We start from the raw sequence: 20561 nt of genomic DNA, 5'->3' as shown, positions 1-20561 counted from the left end.
AGAGAAGCCAAGACTGCGTGTCAGCCCAAATGTATAGTGAAGGAGGGGAAGAAAGCAGAACTTTGGCCATATGGAATGTGTCAACCTCTGAGGAGATTTTAGGATTTAGGTAAGGTAACATGAGTACCAGGGAGGTTATTATTTAGGTTTTGTTTGCTGCTGCAGACTCCTGAATGAATAATAATCTTTTATTTTGAACAAGTTCTTCTCTGCCAGTGAAATCCATTGCTGCCAGAACGTGTCAAAAGGAAGTCTAAACAGGTGCAAAAATATCACATCAAAAGCACAATGAACAATCACAAATATAGTATCCTGATAAGCCAGTCAGAGCAAGGATAGTTAACAGGATCCCATTATAGCAACATAGAGCCATGGATCCACCACTTGGAAGAAACATATGCAGAGTCAGGGGAAGCAGCAAAACTTACGTAAAGAATGGGTGGAGAAAAATATGCTGATTGATAATTAATAGGTTTGTATTCTAATTTATCTGTCCAATTTTATGTCCAGACACCAACACCACACATGTTTAGAGTTGGGCAAGTCATCTTTACGGTCAAACCAGAGAAACAGACAAACCCAGATGTGTGTGTCTGTTTCTAGATGATTCCTAAAGCAGGACAGACGGTTCGTGCTTAAGAAGTGAAAACTTCTGAGAGAGGAATCCTACCACTGGAAGTTAGACATCTTGGTAAAACCTCAGAACAGTGCTGTGCCACATGTTCCCATTTTTTAAAAGGTAATAATATTACGGCACTGTCAGGGTAATTCATGCATTAAAGTTCTTCTAGCATGAAGATGCTGTAAACAGTGGAATACTATTGTCTTTATAAAGATTAAAAAACCCGATATTTATCTTTAACCTATCAAACTCATCGCCTTTTAGCTGTGTTATACCCACTGCATAAATACTGTAAAAAAACAGACATGCAATGCAATCAAAAAGAATGGGATGCTAGATGAGTTTAAACATCAGTGCTTAGCCATGAGCTCATCATCTCATAGATAAAGTACATGGAGAACATTGTTAAGCTCTTACTTTGCATGGCAGCAACATCAGTTAAAATTAACTAGCCTGTTGGAATCTCTGCTATGATTTACAATAATTGAGACAGTAAATTTACTCATTTGATGTTTACACAGAATAAATAAAAAATAAATTAATACAGGCATGTTCAGATAAGGAAAGACATAAAATACTGTGGATATTAAACATTATCTGTTATCTTAATATGCTGAATAAGTCATAAAACAGTGCAAAGTCCTGTTATATAAATATAAGTAATATTTGGTTGAGTTTTTACAAGTTAAATCTGAGGTCAGGAGTCATGTGATCAATTTCTGTAATCTTTTTTAAAGCAAAATAAGGAGAACCCTAGAGACACTCAAAAAATGTAAAAGAGTATGAATTCATTCATAACTGAAACTGGATGCTATCACATTTCTGATCACTTTAACTCAGAGATCTTGTTTGAAGATGGACAGATCCACTGCTCCAAGCTGCCAGAGCAAAGCGCGATCAGTGAAACTATTTTTGAATGGTAATCTCCAAAGCCATTTTTGTCTTGGATGTATACAAACACAGCAGTGTTGTGAGAAGTCATGACCTTCCTCTGAAAGTCACAAGATTTTCCTACATATAATTCAAGGTTATCAAAAAAAGTTTGATTTATTAGTGTATGCAGGCAGTACAAGTTTATCCACCAGATCTCCTTCCCTCCGTGCAAAGCAGAATAGATTTCTCTCCCCCTTCTGGTGTACTGCATGAGTGGATTACCTAAATATGTTGCTTATCTTCATACTTATTTTCAAGAAACATTACATATGAGGCTTTGTATTATCTGGAAAATGAATTATGCATGTGACAATATGGCACATTGCTCAGTCAGCCTATTTCTAGTTCCTACTTTGCCTCTTCTGCCATCACATGCTGTGATCAAAAATAATCTTGTTTCTCTGAAGTTGCTTTGTTCTTGGGTTTTTCCTATTATCCCTGGGAAGGAATTACTTTAACTTTCTCCCTAACAAATACTATTAGCAAACACAATGAAGTTATATTTAAATCACCAAAGATTAACTGAAACAGCAGGATGCCAAGGGAAGGTTCTCTCTCTTCATAAAGCAAGATAACAGCTTGGAAAATTTGAAGTTTGTGCAGGGTTTGGATTTGTATAAATTTTTTTATAAGTAGGAGTATGAAAGGTTAGAAATTAGTAATATAAAGATGTTCTTTAGTTCCTGTATCTCTCTGACTCCTGTGCCAGTTACAATGTTTATTTAATACTGATGATTCTCTATGGATGACATACTATTGAAGCTGGTCAGCTTTGGGCAACTCAATACTACAGCAAGATATTGAGTTGGCTCTTTTCAGATCAGGTATTTTAACTTTATAGCAATTTTTTTGGCTCACCTGATGCCAAAACCCATTTTTTCTCAGGAATTCTTCTGCAGCTGTTCTCGGGCCAGATGGCTTTGTAAAACAGCAAAATGTATTTGCAAAGATGGCAGTCTTTTTAGTTGTGTGTAGCAAGTAAAGTTAATTGGCCTCTTCTTGCTTCTAATGAGGGAAGTTTCTCTGCCTGTTTCCCAACGTATGAAATTTCTAACTCTATATAGGGCTGTCTGTGGAATAACACATACACTGTCTTGAGTCAGCTTGGAATCATTCCACCTTCCACATCCCCACAGTCTTCTTAAGAGGAAGTGAACTGAGTGCCTCCATCTGTACTGATAAATATAGAAGGACCAGGAAGCAATCCATGTCCTATCCCCCACCATGCAGCACCAATAAGCATGCCTTTATACTTCTTATTAATTAGCCCCAGCAACACCAGATTTATCTTTTTAGTTCCAGTAGTCCAAAGCAGAGCCCAGGCGCTGTGGCGGCAGTTAAGCTGTGTGTGTGATTATGGGGTGCAGTGCTAAGGTCACTTACTGGCCTTCCTGGGAACCCAATAATACCAAGCTTTGAGACAAAATACATAGCCATGTGAGATACTTAGGTCTTGATCAAGACCTGTCAAGACAACATGTGAGGAATAAGCATGTTACCAGGAGAAAGTTAGAAAACTCAGAATGGAATCCAACCTGACAAGTGCACTGAGAAGAGAATCACCTAATTTCTGCATATTATGAGGGACCAGCTAAAAAACCTAGCTAACTAAAAAATAACATTCAAGACCATGCTAACTCCTAAGCATTCCTCCTCATGCATCCTTGTTAGCTGCCTACAAGGAAACACATTCTGTCTGTTTGAATAGATGGCTCAGAAGGAACTCCTGAAAGTACCTTCCTTGGCAAAGCCTCTAACATCAGCCCATTTTACAAAAATGGAGCGGCAGCTCATCTGTCTTTACCCAAGTCCTAAAAAAAAGATGCTTCCTCTTTCTTGATCCCTCAGAGAATGCTGAGGCCTCCTTGCTGAGTCACAGGCTCTTTGGAGTCTTCAGTGTTGTCCAGTGGATAGTCATGACAATCCGTAGATTTAAGCAAACCAGGCCAGATGTAAAATGTATTTGGTGGGTAAAACCGTGTGATATTTCTCTCAAGTGAGCTTTAGGCACTTCACAGAGACCGTGATAATTTTAAATGACTCCCTGATCAACCAACAAGCTGTTTTGAATTCTACTCTGTGGCATGAACCTCTTCTCAAGTACTGTAAAGGGAGAACAAGCATCCATTCTAGGTTAGTGGGAGCTCTTGATGCTGTACACTTCTCCCTGTCTGAAAAAAACAAATGACATTATGTTTAACTTTATTTTTAAAATTACCTCAACCTTGAAACTTGAAACTATGGGTACAAACTACTGAAGAAAAAAAATCATGAACTTGAACTCCTTTTATAAATTCTAAAAATAGCCTCTGAAGAGTGCAAAGCCACTGATGTTACAATGTTCAGTGACCTGTAATAACTATTATTATTTCCATTGACCCGTAGTAACAATTGACCTGGACTGGAACTAGCAACACTCAATAGCACATTACCAATTTTTCTAATGTTCCATTTTCCGAGATACACAAACACATGCACAAATATCAGTCTACATCAGACACTTCAGGTTTTGATCCGGTTTTGCTTTTGGTGACAATAAAACTAAAATAATAAAACAAGAAGGTAATGAATGTAATGTCAAAAACCTAAATGCAAATCAATAGAAAATTGTGCAGAAAATCAAAGATAATTTTATGTCTTTGAAAAAAACAATAAAAATATCAATATTAATTATGCTATGATATGTGGAAACAACTGCGTTTATGTTTGTAAAAGCTAGCATTAGGTTCTGTAAAGCTGAAAGGTGAGAGACAGACGTTGCTGTTTCAGAAGGTCAAGCCTGGCAATCCAAGCCTAAGGAGGAAAGTTACTAACAATTAGTAACATATATGCTGGACATATATATGGCATACACATCACACATAATTATATTTGAAGATCTTTATACATCCACAAAATTATTTTGGTATCAAGAAGGTTTGTAGTTAGCACAGTACAAACCATTTCTTTCAGAGGTTGATCTTTCTACTTTCACTTGGTAAAAGAGTAGAGATAATCCTTAAAGTTTCAGACTGATCAGAATGAATCTGAGTTAATATTGGATGGAAAACGAAAAAAAAGAGATTTGTTTCTTTCCCATAGTTTACTTAGCATCTCTTCCCCTGTGTTGCTCTTCCCATTGCTGACTTTTTCTAAACTTAAACAAATTACTTATTATCAAATGAAAGAATCATTCAAGAAAAGTATTTTAATGTCAATGACCGTATGTGGAAAATTACCTTGAATAATACGCAGAATATACAACAGGGACATTTTATTTTCTTCTATCTCTGTAGCATGATGCACACAATTCAAATCAGAATGTATTCAGTTTCCGTTATTTTAGGGTTCCTTGAATTGTTACTTTTTGCTCTGCTGCAAGATCTTCTCAGTCAATTTACTTGAAATACATATTCTATACATAGAGGTACTATTTATGCATATATCAATTTTTGAAGAGATGTACCAGAAGGGCAATCTACCATGTAAAAGCCATTCCAGCTAGCAGTTCTATGCTCTTGTTCATTGGCTAGACAATTGAAATGGAGCTTTTTATATCCTTAAGGAATAGGAAAACACTAACAAACATCTTAGTTATGCTGCTAACAGTGCCGCATTAGATGGTACATTACTAAAATAAAGTCTGAAATAGAAATTTACATTAATTGCTATTTCATTCACAATCCCATATTACCCTGAATAAGGAGAGAAAGGTTTTACCCTTGTGTAGAGGCTGCTCATTTTTCCATGAATTATGCATTTCCATTTTTTAACCAAAAAAAAAAAAAAAAAAAGAAAATTGTTTTCTCCCTGAAGAAATTCACTATATGAAGAAGTAAAACACCAGGTAATTTTATTCTGTGCTGTAGAAAATACCTTTTTACTTTTATTAAACTGCTTGCTGACTTTCTGATTTCTTGAATTAAATGGTTATTATGTGGAGCCCTAGAGATGTGCAGCACTGGGAAGAGGGAAGAAGTCAAACTCTTAACTTGACTTTTCAATGCTGCTTAAAAAACATCTCAAATCTATCAAATGAAAATGCTATCTTATTGTAGGTAAAACTTCTAAACATCATCTTCCTACAAGTTAACTCATTTTCTTTATTTACCAGAGTTAAACTGTATATGTATGAAGAAAAAGTGGTGTCTATTGAATAAAACGATGAGTTCATCAAAAATAATGTATATAATGAATGTTGACTGTTATGTATAGATCATTATTTTTTTTCCTATCAGATGTAATTATTGTCCAAAATGCTTCTGAAGTAACTCCTGCAAATATTTCTTGATTTGTAATCTGTGAGAAGTGTGCTGCTAGCATCCAATATTCAGCCTCTTTGGATTCAACAGCGGTCTCAAAGTATATTGGTAATTATTCCAAGAGTATGGTTTAAAGCCATGCCTGCAATGTAACTATTGTGGCTACACATTTGGCACTCTCTTTCTCTATAATATACCTTTAAATAGAGAAAAGTTACACATCTGTGTCTGAGCTACTCATTCTAGCCTGCATTTTTAGTTGGGAGAGAAACAAACCCATTCAGAGAGCAACTTGTCTCAATTGGTTTAGACACCTATCTCTTCCAGTTACATACCTTGGAAATGTCTATATCTCAGAAATAAAAAACCAAAAAAGTCTAGACTGGATGCCTGATTTTTGGATATCAAAGTTAGAGCAAGAAAATCCTACCTTTCCTAACAAGTAATCTTCTCTTTCTACTACCTATGGAAGTTTAACAGGACAGAAGTACAATTTGATGTGACCAAATGCTTTTACAAACTCATGAAAATCTGTACTTGGATGCACCTCAAAGTAAGTTAGGCTCCCACTTTTTGTTCAGCTCTGCTGCGTGAACTGAGGGCCTCTGCAGAGAAAACACTATTGTCTCTTATCTCAGTAGGGAGCGGAGTGATCAGAGCAACAATATGAACAATAAAGCCACTCTCAGCTGCAAGATTCCTGAAGCATACAGCCAATATGTTTTCCCATTATGTAAAAAGTTGAGTACACATTAAGTTGTTTAGTTTCACTATCTTAATTTCATCGAAGACATAAAAAGGTACTAAATCCCACAGAGAGCTGGTCAATTCACATATCTAAATAAAAAAAGAAATTTAGCTGAAATCCCAGATCACGTAGTGCCCTGGTTTCAGCTGGGGTAGAGTTAAATTTCTTCGTAGTAGCTAGTATGGGACTATGTTTTGGAGTTTTGCTGGAAACAGCGGTGATAATGTGGAGATGTTTTAGTTGTTGCTAAGTAGCGCTTACACTGGTCGAGGACTTTTTCAGCTCCCCGTGCTCTGCCGGGTGCACAAGAAGCTGGGAGGGGGCACAGCTGGGGCAGCTGACCCCAACTGACCAAGGGGATATTCCATACCATATGACGTCATGCTCAGTATATAAAGCTGGGGGAAGAAGAAGGAAGGGGGGGATGTTTGGAGTGATGGCGTTCGTCTTCCCAAGTAACCATTACGCGTGATGGAGCCCTGCTTTCCTGGAGATGGCTGAACACCTGCCTGCCCATGGGAAGGAGTGAATGAATTCCTTGTTTTGCTTTGCTTCCGCGCGCAGCTTTTGCTTTACCTGTTAAACTGTCTTTATCTCAAACCATGAGTTACCTCACTTTTACTCTTTCGATTCTCTCCCCCGTCCCACCAGGGGGGAGTGAGCGAGCAGCTGCGTGGTGCTTGGCTGCTGACTGGGGCTAAACCATGACACGTAGTAATTATCCTGTGTTCAGTAAAAAGCTTTTTGGGTTCTTTAAGAAGTTTGGTGAGCAAGGAATAAGTCAGCATTGGAGAATTGGAACTAACAACTTCATTAAGAATTTTTACCTGAATATTGACTGAGGGAAGATGACAGAATCTGGTCCCTGGAAAATTCGAAGTAATTTATTCTCAAGGAAGCAACTGTTTGTCCTGTGTAGCCAAAGACCTCAGGTGAAATTACAGCATATTGTATGTGTTTCAGAGCAAAGCTAGGCAGTTCAACTGACAAGGCAGAATATATACAACTGTCTGTTCCAGAGGAACTAAGGGAGGAGAAGCTGGAACACTGTTGGAGCTGCAGCAGCCATAGGAAAAATGGTCCTGACTACTGCACTGTACCCACTCTTCAACCATTTTCATCTCAGATAATGAAATGGGATTGCAGGCTGTGGCTAGCTGGCTTAGAGGAACTACCTGTCACATGGTAGCTCACATGGAGCCCGGCAGGCACGTGCCTCTGCATCTGAGAGATACCTGGCTGACACAGGGCTTCTTCAGTGCATTGTGCTCCATTACTGGGAACAGCGTGCTCCTCACAGATCTGACTTCTGGCATCGAGAGGTTGCAACTTCAGCTCACAAGCCATGGCTTAATGTCAATGAGAAGTTGATTAAAAAATATCTACATACTCATGACACATTCATATCTTGCTGGCATTATGTAGAACATGAGCTGGCAGAAGCTGGAATGCTGTCCCTGAACCAATGTGATAAGGACCGTAATGAAAGACTTATGGTATTAATAATTTTTAGCAGTATCACATTAGTGCTGTACCTCAGCCTGTACCTGGCTTGTACGAAACAAGAGTTGTTTCATTATTATTTTAAGCCTTACATGAGAAGTCAGTGAAAGCGAATGTTAATATACTGTGTAATACAGTGTAAAAAACACTGGTAAAAAAGATGTGCTGGAATATAATCTGAGTTAAATCCTTCCTTCCTACTTATTTTTAGAAAATTATGCTTAGTTAATAAACTTTAAATCAGTTTTTCTTTTGAAAATAAAGTTGTAATCAGACTAGAAATATATTGAAGGCAGTCTTTCTCGCTGCTGGAATATTTTGGCATTTTTCCAGATAAAAAGAGGTATGCGCAAAATGTATGGAGGCATACGCAAAACATCGTAACCAAAGAACTCGTATTTTTATGAAACCTCAAAAGAATTTGAGGAAGGATTTGGTCAAATGTATCAAATGTGGTTGGTTCAGAGCCTGCAGGAAGCTTTTTTCCAAGTTTCTTTTCTCTGCCAGCGTTTAGCAGCTCAGTTTTGTGATACTTCCACAGAGTAGTCCCCAATAGACGCTAAGCTAACGAGACAGGAAAATCTCACCCACCTTTGTCAGCCTTCCTATCAAACGTCTCTTTGTCTCGTGGGGTATTTCTTCCCAAGTTTAGAAACCACTTTCACATGTTAGCTGCTTTCTTGTAAGGTTGTCATGACGGCAGCAGGGTTTTGTTCATGAAAGACTGCTGAGCAGACCCTTGCGGGTTCACTTTGCAAGAGCTTGCGAGAACCAGCCCTTTAAAAGCGTGACTGGAGATGTGAGAGATATAAACTCCAAAGAGTCGTCCTTCTTCTACCTCCACTGCTGCTTTATTCAAGCTGGACCCAGAGTTTTTCAGTTTTTCAGTGTCACAAGGGAAAGCAGTGCCAAGGCCCTTCTCCCACTCTGTGCTGAGAACAGAATGATCATGCCAGGTCTGATCTACAGTGACATGGAGTGATCACAGCTTTCAGTACAAATGTGAGCGCCAGATGCTCAGCACTTCTGCGGGCAAGGTCACTATCTAATATTCATAGAGTCTTTCACGCTGTAATCCACTATCCTGCACAAGAAGTTCAGGATGTAAGGCATTTTCCTTACTGAGCAGCAAAGCAATAAAAAGTTTATAATGCTAACAGTTAAAAGGATCTCCTTTACTTGCCCTGTATCTCCTGCAGTTTAAACCCTTCAGAGAAGTGGCAGTCTGTTAGTCTTGTGCCTTTCTCAGTTTTACTGTGACTAGGAATCAATACTAACACCAGTGCCTTCACTCAGTTTGACTGTTCCCCCGCTGAAAAGCACCCAGCTCCAAGGGTCATGCTGACCAAAGTATTATGAAGTTTGCCAGCTGAATCAGTAGAATCTCACTGATGGGGGATCTTATGGCGCAGCCTTCCTCAGTAGAACCACAGGCTGTAACAGACAGCTTTTTGCTAGGCTGAGGGGACAACGTGTACCTGCATCCCCGTCTCTTACAAAAGATGGTCAGGGCTGCCAGCCATGCCAAAAAATACTATTTGAGATGCCCTTTCAGAAGTGACAGTCCTGAATGATTCATCTGGAAATGCTTCCATCTGCCACTGGAACACTGCCCACAAAACCTCGGCCTTTCAATTGAGTATCAATACCTGCTATGTCCACCTTAATAAAGTCAAATAAATACTCTATTTTGCCACAGCAATAATGTATTTCTTCTAATGTATTTAAAACAAACTACGACACTTCTTGGATGGCTTGTCGTTTGATCTCAGTCTTGTACTTTGTAACTTAGCTGAGGCTAAATGGGAATCTCATAGAAATGCTCTTACTTGTTTCTTTTTATTCACTAATTGCAGCCAGAATCTTGGATGCAGTACCAGTATAAGGTTATACTCAGTGATAATCATATTTGACGTAGTAAAATGCAAGTTTAAAATGTATGTTTAGCTAAATGGGATCGAATGGGACTGGGTTTATAAACTGTTAATATCTTATCCCCAGAAGACATAAACAAATATAGAAATATAATTAAATCAGTTAACGTTTTCCTGGGACTTTGGAAGGGGCTCTCCCCTCAAAAAAAATGCCAGGAACGAATGTTCCAATTTTGTATCTCTTCTGCACTGCTTCTTCTCTCCCATCCCTCATCCCATATCCCATCCACTGCTGGAGTATTTCTTCTTAAACAGGAGGTTTATTGGACACATTAGTCTTTAAGGAGCTGTTAAGACTTATTAGATGTTGCTGATGTCTAACAATATAAAATATTATAGAGGTACCAGCTGCTCCAGAAAACTTTTAATTCTGCTGTTACACCTGTGGTTTAATAAAATAAAATGCATCAGGTCTAATGAAAACGTGAATACTATAATAGTAGAGGCATCGCCTACCCCATCAGATGCCTTAGGGAAATGCAGTGACTGCGATGGTTAAGAAGAATGGTATAGTAACAAGTCAGTAATTTCAAGAGGATAAGAGGAAATGGAGATAAACTGAGACATCAGGGGGAAAAAATGTTGAAGATAGGACTTCAGATTCATTTGCAAGAAGACTACTGATTCAGTAAAACTAGATTAGTATCAGTCTATGAAATTCGAAGTCCACATAAATCAGTGTCAAAATCTGACTGAAATCCAAATGAGTCAATATCTCTTTGCTGAAATCAGTAAATTTAGAGCAGATGTGAGTCAACTAAAAGCATCTGTCATGTCCAGCTAAACCAACTTAAACCAGATCGAGTTTAGGGGCACCTTTCACACTGAGCAATCTGCAGAACAGTGCACATGGATGAGAATTTAGTAAAGGACTTGGGTAGTTTGATTTCTCTCTTAAATTATACATGTTTGCTCTGAACTGTATATACTGTATTGCCTCTACTGTTAGTGCTAGAAAAGAATGGTAAAGATATAAACAATTTATAAGGGTGGTACATACTGAGTGGTTTCAAAACCCTAGAGATTAGTGAATAATAAATATAGCCAGGCCTTTTGTGAGTACCCTAATGCTCTACTGTTTCAGTCACATATGATTATTTTGGTACTAATGTCATTTTGGGAATGAGAGTGTGTTTCAAAGATATCCACTGAATAAAACAGAGCCTGATTCCGCTGCCACTGACTTTAGCGAAAATGGGGTAAAGCTCCAATTCAGACTAGCAGTATTGCATATTTTTATTTATAAGATGGAGTATACAATTATACAAGACAAAGGATTTAGTGTCATTTGTTTACAGCCCTGGAGGAAGTCAGTCTTGGAAGTTTTTGTTTCTATTATGTTCTGTTCTGCTCTGTTCTATTGTATTCTGTTCTATTCAGCTTGTGCCACTGCCCTCATCTTCACAACATCCAAAAACACTCCAAGAGTTACTAAGCAGTATATTCCGTATTTTCCACTTACGATTTGGTTTTGAAAGACTTGGGCATAAGGCTGCTTTTGGATTGGGATTCTAATTACTTTTTTTATTTGTCCATTTTTGATTGGATGTGGAGTTTGTCTCAAGGAGCTGTAGAAGGAAAAGGAAAGTATTTTTTGTATTGACTGAAGGCAACATTTTTGCTCTCCTCTATGTTTTTAGTGCCTAAACTGAGATCAAATGCCTGCACGCTGTGCTTGCCATGGAGCGCGGAGACATTCAAGGTGGTCTTCAGAAAGATCAATCTCTTGTACAAACTCTCCCTTTGCGAAGGGGAGCTCCAGCGTGCTTGACAAATGCAACTGCCTACCAGAGTCCCAATACCTGAACTCTCAGCAATAACCTGGATCCAGACCATTGAGCACTTTAAGGCTAAAGGCAGACATCTCAAATTCCATTTGACGTCTTGCAGAGAGCCAGTGTCAGGAACAGAGGGAAGGTTAGCTACCCTTTTGACAGTCCAAGACGTTAAGGAAATGTGTAATTGGTCCTGCGCTATCTGAAGTTTCCCGAGCGCTGATAATTTCATGTCTAGTTCCATGGCAGTCTTATAGTCTAGCCAAGAGTGACTGGAGACTATAAAATGAGAGCACATAATTTTCTGCCACGGGGGACCTTCGGGCTCTGAGCCAGCAGGAAATCGCAGTTGCCGCTCTAATTTGTCAGGACTCGCACCTTCCACCAACCAAACACTTGCCGACTCCTCAAAACATTACCTTCATTTCGCGCAGACACGAGCCACTCGCTACTCAACGGGGGGCTCAGCAGCGCTCCTCAGACCGAGCCAGCTTTTAATTCTCGCTCTGCCGGCCGACACCCGCATCGCAACATCCCTGCACAGAAGACGACGATTTTGTTTGGTGGTGGTTTTTTTTTTTTTTCTTATTTTCACACACACGCGCACACACACACCCCCGCTCCTTGCCGTGACTATTGGCTGAGCCCCCGCTCCCCTCCCTCCCTGCCGTCCGCTCCCCTCCTCTCCCGGGCGGAGGGGGAGGGCCCTGGGCACGGCCCGGCCCAGCGCGGCGGCGGCGGCGGCGGCGGCGGGCGGGGATGGGCAGCGGCGGGGAGGCCGGGCGGCGGGCGGGCGGCGGAGCGGGCGGGCTGCTCGGGCGCAGCCGGCGGCGGCGGCGGCGGCAGCAGCAGCGGCGGCCGGGCATGGGGCCCCGGGGCGGCCGGGGCAGCACCACCGCCCGCGGCAGCCTGCAGGTGAGGGCGGGGGCGGCGGGGGGAGGCGCCGCGTCCTGCACCCCGAGCCCCACTTCGCGGCAGCATAATTGGCAAAAGAAAAAAAAAAAACAACAAACCAAACCGTATATATACATATACATGTATATATATATGTTTGCTGTTTATTGCTTTTTTGGTTTTTTTTTTTCCTCTGCTCCGATCTCCGCAGATCAGAGCAGCCGTGAAAAGTTTTGTTTTTCCCTTGCTGCTGTCGGCGCGGGTTCTAGCAGAGCGCCGCGAAAAAGGGAATAGGGTGGTTAAAAGGGGGAGAAAAAGGAAAAAAAAAAAAATCCCCCGTGGAGGCGATGCGCCAAGTTACTTTCGGGGAGCGCGTTTCCGTACGCGGCGGGGCTGGGGACGCGATTGCCAACGCGGGCAACTTCCCCGCGCAACCTCTGCGCGGCCCCTCTGATCCGCTCGTATTTTAAGCCGGCGGCCAGAGGAGTCCCCGCGGTGGCGAGGCTGCGTGGGGGCCGCCGGCTCCGGGACCGCGGGGCGCAGGGACCCGCGCAGGTGCGCGGTGCGGGCCGCGTCCCCTGCTGCAGCGGAGGGCCCGGTGGCATGCGGGAGGTACAGGCTTTGGGACAAGGGAGAGACGGCGGGGGAGTGGGGACGTGTTTCACACTGCTGCTGTGGGAAGGGGGCACGCAAATGTTTGGGGGGTGCAGGGGGATGCCTCAGCTTGGGGCGTGCTTGCAGGTGAGAGGGTTAGAAGCTGGGGCGAGCTTGAGGAGGTGGGGAGGGGGAGAAGAGGGAAGATGGGACGTCGGAGCGCAACTGCTGCTAGCGGGGGGGGGAGGCCAGGTGCCCCTGGGCCATCCCTGGCAGTGCTATTCGCTGTAGGGAATGCAGCTGGTGTTGCCTGGAGGGTACAGATGGAGATGCCCTGGAATTAGCTGCTCTACTGGGGGGAGGAGATGATGGGAGAGGGAGGATGGCTTCACGTTGCAGATGCAGCACTCCTTGCTCGAAGTGGCAGTGGGGGAGGCAGTGGCCGGGGGGAGTGGGGGAGGCTGCCTCCTGCCTCCCTTCCCTCTCTAACAGCACCCCCTCCCCATACTCCTGTGCCTCTCTCTCCCCAGCACTTGCTCCTTTTCCTGCTCTTCGTTGGACCTTTCAACTGCTTTGCCAGTTACAGCCGCGCCACCGAGCTCTTCTACAGCCTCAACGAGGGGCTGCCTGCTGGAGTGCTCATCGGCAGCCTGGCCCGTGACCTGCGGCTGCCAACGGCTGGTGGGCAGCGCCTTGCGGCCCTGCAGCCACCACTCTCTTTCACCCTGGCCTCCCGTGGCTTGGGGGGACAGTATGTGCAGCTGGACAACCGCTCCGGAGAGCTGCACACCTCGGCCGTAGAGATTGACCGGGAAGCTCTGTGCGTGGAGAGCAGTGGGGCCACCGTCTTTGGGGGAGCAGCTGCTGTCTCTTCCTCCTCCTCCTTACCCTCATCTGAGTCATGCCTGCTGCTGCTGGATGTGCTGGTGCTGCCACAGGAGTACTTCCGCCTGGTGAAGGTAAAAATTGCTATCCGGGATGTCAACGACAATGCGCCCCGGTTCCCTGTGCCCCACATCCGTCTCTCTGTGCCTGAGAATGCACCAGTGAACACGCGCCTGGCTATTGAGCACCCCGCCTTTGACCCTGACGTAGGCACCAACAGTGTCCAGACCTACCGCCTGCGAGATAACTACGGTGTCTTCACCCTGGATGTGGAGGAGAATGAGAGCGGGGAGAGGACTCCCTACCTGATTGTCATGGGGGCTCTGGACAGGGAGGCACGGGAGGAATATGTCACAGTTATCATTGCTGAGGATGGGGGGACTCCTCCGCTTGTCGGCAGTGCCACCCTCACTATTGGCATCAGTGATATCAATGACAACTGCCCCCAGTTCAGCGACTCACAGCTCAATGTCACTCTTTATGGGAATTCTAGTCTAGGAACGCATGTGGCCACTGTCCATGCAGTAGACATGGACCTTGGATCCAACGCCCAGATCACCTACTCCTACAGTCAGAAGGTCCCCCAGCCATCCAGAGACTTGTTCCACCTGGACGAAAGCACAGGAACCATCACGCTCTCCAGTAAAGTTGATGGGGACACTCTGAGGCTCCACAGGCTGATCGTACTGGGCAACGGTCCTGGTTGTATCCCTGCCGTGATCACAGTGCTAGTGACCATCATCAAAGTCATGATGAGGCCACCTGAAGTCATCCCTCGTTTCATAGCTAATGAAGTGGAAGGGGTGGTATACTTAAAGGAACTGGAGCCTATCAACACACCGATAGCATTTTTTACCATCAAAGACCCTGATGAAAAATACAAAGTCAATTGCTATTTGGATGGTGATGGGCCTTTCAGACTTTCACCGTACAAGCCATACAATAATGAATACCTGTTAGAGACCACAAAGCCATTGGACTATGAGACACAGCAGCTCTATGAAATCTCTGTAGTTGCATGGAACTCAGAAGGATTTCATGTCAACAAAATAATCAAAGTACAGGTTCTGGATGACAACGACAACTCACCAATTTTCTCTCAACAGCTGATAGAATTATCCATTGAGGAGAACAATGTTCCCAATGCGTTCTTGACCAAACTGCACGCTACAGATGCTGACAGTGGAGAAAGAGGGCAAGTGTCCTATTTTTTAGGGCCTGATGCCCCTTCCTATTTTTCTTTAGATAAAACCACAGGAGTTCTTACAGTTTCCACCCAACTGGACAGAGAAGAAAAAGAGAAATACAGATATACTGTCAAAGCAGTAGATTCTGGGTTCCCTCCAAGAGAATCAATAGCAACTGTCGCCATCACTGTATTGGATAAAAATGATAACAGTCCAAGGTTTATCAATAAGGATTTCAGCTTTTTTGTGCCAGAAAACTTTCCAGGTTTTGGTGAAATTGGAGTTATAAGTGTCACAGATGCTGATGCAGGGCAAAATGGATGGGTTGCCCTTTCAGTTCTGAATGGAAGCGATATTTTTGTCATAGATACTGGAAAGGGAGTTTTGAGAGCTAAAGTCTCCCTGGACAGGGAGCAGCAAAGCTCCTACGTTCTGTGGATCGAAGCAGTTGATGGCGGTGATCCTGCCCTCTCTTCCACTGCAAAAATAACTATCCTTCTTCTGGACATAAATGACAACCCACCTTTGGTCTTGTTTCCTCAATCTAATATGTCTTATTTGTTGGTCCTTCCTTCTACCCTTCCTGGCTCTCCCATCACTGAGGTCTATGCCGTTGATAAGGACACTGGCATGAATGCAGTCATAGCTTACAGCATCATAGGAAGAAGAGGCCCTCGACCGGAGTCATTTAGGATTGACCCTAAAACTGGTAATATCACCTTGGAAGAGTCACTGATGCAAAATGACTATGGCCTCTATCGGCTGCTTGTAAAAGTTAGCGATCACGGCTATCCAGAACCTCTCCATTCCACCGTCATGGTGAACCTTTTCGTCAATGACACTGTTAGCAATGAGAGCTATATTGAAAGTTTGTTAAGAAAGGAGCCTGATATCAGTATAGAAGAAAAGCAGCCACAGATATCCATAGAGCCTACACATAAAAAAATGGAGTCAGCATCCTGCATGCCTACCTTGGTAGCTCTGTCAATAATAAGCTTGGGTTCCATCGCTTTAGTAACAGGGATGGGCATTTACATCTGTTTAAGAAAAGGAAAAAAGCATCACAGAGCAGATGAAAACTTGGAAGTACAAATCCCGTTAAGTGGAAGAATTAACCTGCACATGTTGGAGAAGAAACCAGTGGAGATTTCTAACATTTGACGTTTCTTTGTGGATAAATCCAACATCTGAAAAACCTTGGACAGCTCTGAAATGCCTAGCCGTGGGTTGTATTGACAGAGGTTGCAAGGAAGGACTGCTAATTTATAACTTAATATTATAATTGTAAATAGCTGTTTACAGTTTTTTAAATTGAAGTTCAGTGTACAGCTTTTTTATGAAACCTTAGTACTAACAGCTAGCACCCTGTGTATAAAAACATGGATATCATTTGCAGCTTTCATAAATCAGTAAGATCAGTGATCATAAAAAAGGGGAAGGTAAGATGATTCTTTAAACTCAAGTTTTAAAAGTCTTTTTAACCACAAGAGGGCATCAGACGCTCCTGAGCAGGGAACTGTTCGAGGTACTGTCCATGAGATAAACACAGAGTATATTTTAAATATATTGGTTTTAACATAAAATACACATTGGCATACAGACATTTCACCACAAAAAAAAAAAATGTCTGTCCCGATGTATGTATAATTAAAAGAATAAAGACATTACAATGCACTAGTAATAATAATAAAAAAAGAAAAAACAGAATGTTTATTACCTCACAAGTAAAGCTTATACAGTAGGATAGAAAAGGCATTAACAAGAAGTGCAATTCCTGTTGAGCAAGAATGCAAGATATTGTAGTGAGAATCTGAACTGCTGTGACATATCGTCTTTCATTTGTTCCAGTTTTCACCCACGTTATCATTTGCTCCAGCGATCTGCTGGTCATTTTTATGGAAAATTATATTTAATATTTCCTACAGCAAATAATGACAGAACCCCATGCTCATCCTCGTAAACATGCCAGATGCAAGGAAGCAAGGGAATGGCTGAATCTTTAGTTGTCACAGAAGTGGTGATATTTTTTGTACTTTGAGCAATCTGTCAGTAGTACTCCATCAGTTTGGTTGTGTAATAGATTTTTCATGTGATACTTCTGAATCTGATCTGCCAGATGAAAGCAAAAATCACTTCATATTCTAAGGAATTATAGGACTTAGTTCATTCTGACTGTTTCTCCTTTCTAGATTGGTATTTCATGTGAAAGATCTTGTTTCTGACTTTTGGCGACCATTCCTGGCTCCTTTTCATTGGCTTTGATTTTGGATTAGATCCAAAATCTAACTTGTAAGACTGGTGGCATATTTTCTTGATAATTTATTCTTTGCTGTATCCTCTGCATCAAAGCAGCAGGTTTATCAGTGATGTATCACTTTCACTTAATTTTAAGAGCTGAGAACTATCTTTTGTATGATGATTACATCAAATTTCTCTGTGTGAACAAGGTAAATTAGTGTTATGCTTAAAACTGATTATTTTGATTTCTGGCATCATATGTCTGTAATGTACCAAAAGTGTTTATATGTCTGCAAATTAAAGCTATATATTTTCATAATAACTTATTTTTTCTCTCTCTCCTAGAATTTTCATTATAAAGCTAAATATTATTCTAGTTACAAGAAATGCATATTTCACAAATGCTTGGGTGCTGGCTATCTTGTCTGACATGTCATAATACTTCCCAAAATTAGTACACTTCAAAATCACAAATGAGAGTTTATGCTGTACTTTTTGGAATTACTGGCAAAGGCAATTGTATTTCAGCTGATGTACGTGGGGCAGCAGCTGATACCTGTTTTAAAAGTAGGGAATGCGATTTGAGACAGTTTCTGATTTTTCTCTCTGTGATTGGGACATTACTTCACCTTGAGCCTTTTGAAATGTTGGAGCTTCTTATAGATATTGGTTCTGCTTAGCCTAAGTAAGAGTGTTAATATTTTGTCATTCTGCCTATAAGAAATAGCTATTTTTTCAAGTTAGAATATTTTCTGTTTATGCACGGTTTGATAGCTGTGTTTCATGAAAAATTAATTCAGCCTGTCAAAGGTTTGTGGTTAATCACCTTTTTTCATTTATTTTCATATTATTAAAATATGAAAATGGTATGTATGCCTGAAATGCATTTCTCACAAAGAGACGTTGTTTGTTATCTCTGAAGAACAATGACATTAATTCTTTGGAAATTACTTCAGTATTACAGATGTTCTGTATTGCTGTGGTGGGAAAGCTAGATCCTCTGCATTTTTTTTCTTCACTAAGGAGGCAAGGTAACTGAAAGAAAGACAGGATTCTTTTCACTAATCTTCTCTTATTAGAATTTGCAGTCCAATATCTTCTCAAGACGATTTACACAGGAGCAAACCCAAGACTTAAGAATTACAATAAAACCATAAACCTCATCCTTCAGTGTATGTTCGTGTGACACTGGGCAAATATTTTTATTTAGGTTTGACAAATACATAGTCTCGAACCTGTTTGATTAAGCTTACTGAGTTTAAATGTGCTGTCCTTGTTGCTTCTTTGGTTTGTTTAGTTCAAGCACGTTCCTAATGCGTAATAAAATATAATGGTATGAGCCTGTTAAAACCGAAGTACTGCTCATGAAGCATTTCTCTCACACAATTTTCTACACATATAAAGAAAATTGGTTTGAAATCACACCTTCAGCCATACCAGCACCACTGCTTGTGAAAAAGCCTTTACCCTGAATAATGCTTCATAGAGTAAGAGCACATTTTTGTCTTCCTGTGAGTAGCCTTTAGGTAGGTAATATCACTGAAGATGTGAAAATATGCACAGTGAGGTGTTTTTTTTTAAAAAAAAATTCCATATATTGTGTTACTTAAAAAACATACAGCTGGTAGCAGCAAATAATAAGCATGATATTTAAGTCTGCACTGTTAAACCTAACAGTGATTAAAATAAAATAAAATTAAAAAAACCCAGGAGCCTTAAATCCATAGAATCTGCTAATTTCTTTTCAGAAAAATGCTCAGTGGAAAAATGCTTGATACTGGCTATACAGCAAACATTTCTGTGACGTTGCTGTTTCCAAAATATCCCTTACAGAAATCCCTTTCATGTGAAAACACATTTTTAATGAGTATAACTAAAGTAAATTAGACTCAAATATAAAAGGCCTATTTTATTACCACCTTGTGCAGTGCACTTGCCAAAATATATGCAAATCTTGTCGACGCTGGTAGTTGAGCTGGCACAAAAATAAATGTCTCATTCATTTACAGTATCCATTGAACAATCTTAGAGTGAGTGGGTGCTCTTTGTTAATTTTTATAAAAAATGAGATTGTCCTAAGCTTTGTATTGCCAAAGCCTCCTAAACTTGCCATGCAAACACTTTTTCATTAGAATTAACAAATTAAAAAAATAAAAGACAAGAAATGGGCAGTGAGCCCAGTGGCAGTGGGCAAAGAAAATCAGCTCAGTCTTCTCTGTTTCTTTTTATTCTTTTTAAAAGATCTAGGAGCCCCATTGCTCTTTGAAGTTACTGTTTTGATGCGAAATTAACCTAATGCCTGGCTAAGTATCAGTAAAAGATGAGGTGTGGAAAAGTGGAAGGGGAATTAGAGCACATTGCTTTTTCTTTTGTCAAGACACAAAAAAACGAACTTACGGTGTTTTAAGCCCATCTTCCAGTACCAAGGTTCAAACACGCAACTGTGCCAGAGTCCACGGAGGACAATGTAAAAAGATCCCACTGTTTTAATAGGACGCCTGGTGGGAGGTACAGTGTTAGAGCAAAACTTGGCCTCCCTGAAAGCAATCACAAAACCCTGACTGCTGATGGATTTCATTGTAAGGTTTTTTTGTCCCCAACTGCTATTTTGGGAAGGTTTTATTAAAATACTCAAACATATGAAGAGGATGGACAATCCATGACTAGCATTTTACTTCCTGGTTCAAAGCAATGAACTCTCAGGCAGCAGCCTAACAATTCAGCCTAAGTGGAGATACACAGCACCTGTGCCGCAAAGAAATCATCAGCTGAATATGCCGAGTGTTTTGTTTCATGATTCAGGTGTGTTATCAGAGCCATGCAGGAAGCTGACTCCCCCCTTCCCCGTACTGTGCTTGTCATCAGCTTCTCACAGCCATTAGTGTTTATGTACATTCCTTCTCACTCATGTAATTTACAGGGGAAAACAAAGCAAGACAATTAATTGTCAAATATTAGGCAGCTGAAACACAAAACCTTGATTTAGACAACTCTCCATCAGAGCTGG

General features: G+C 41.3%; 1 protein-coding gene across 1 annotated transcript; it reads left to right on the top strand.

Annotated features, from left to right (window-relative positions):
• Positions 1 to 12500: 12500 nt before the first annotated feature.
• Positions 12501 to 18423, top strand: PCDH20 (protocadherin 20). Its single transcript, XM_075088070.1, has 2 exons — positions 12501 to 12671; positions 13775 to 18423. The coding sequence occupies exons 1-2, from the start codon at positions 12516 to 12518 to the stop codon at positions 16475 to 16477; spliced, it is 2859 nt and encodes a 952-aa protein (XP_074944171.1). The 5' UTR covers positions 12501 to 12515; the 3' UTR covers positions 16478 to 18423.
• The last annotated feature ends 2138 nt before the right edge of the window (positions 18424 to 20561 follow it).

This window comes from Phalacrocorax aristotelis, chromosome 1 (assembly GCF_949628215.1).
Source record: "Phalacrocorax aristotelis chromosome 1, bGulAri2.1, whole genome shotgun sequence".
Lineage (NCBI taxonomy): Eukaryota > Metazoa > Chordata > Aves > Suliformes > Phalacrocoracidae > Phalacrocorax > Phalacrocorax aristotelis.
This window is presented reverse-complemented; position numbering and strand designations above follow the sequence as displayed.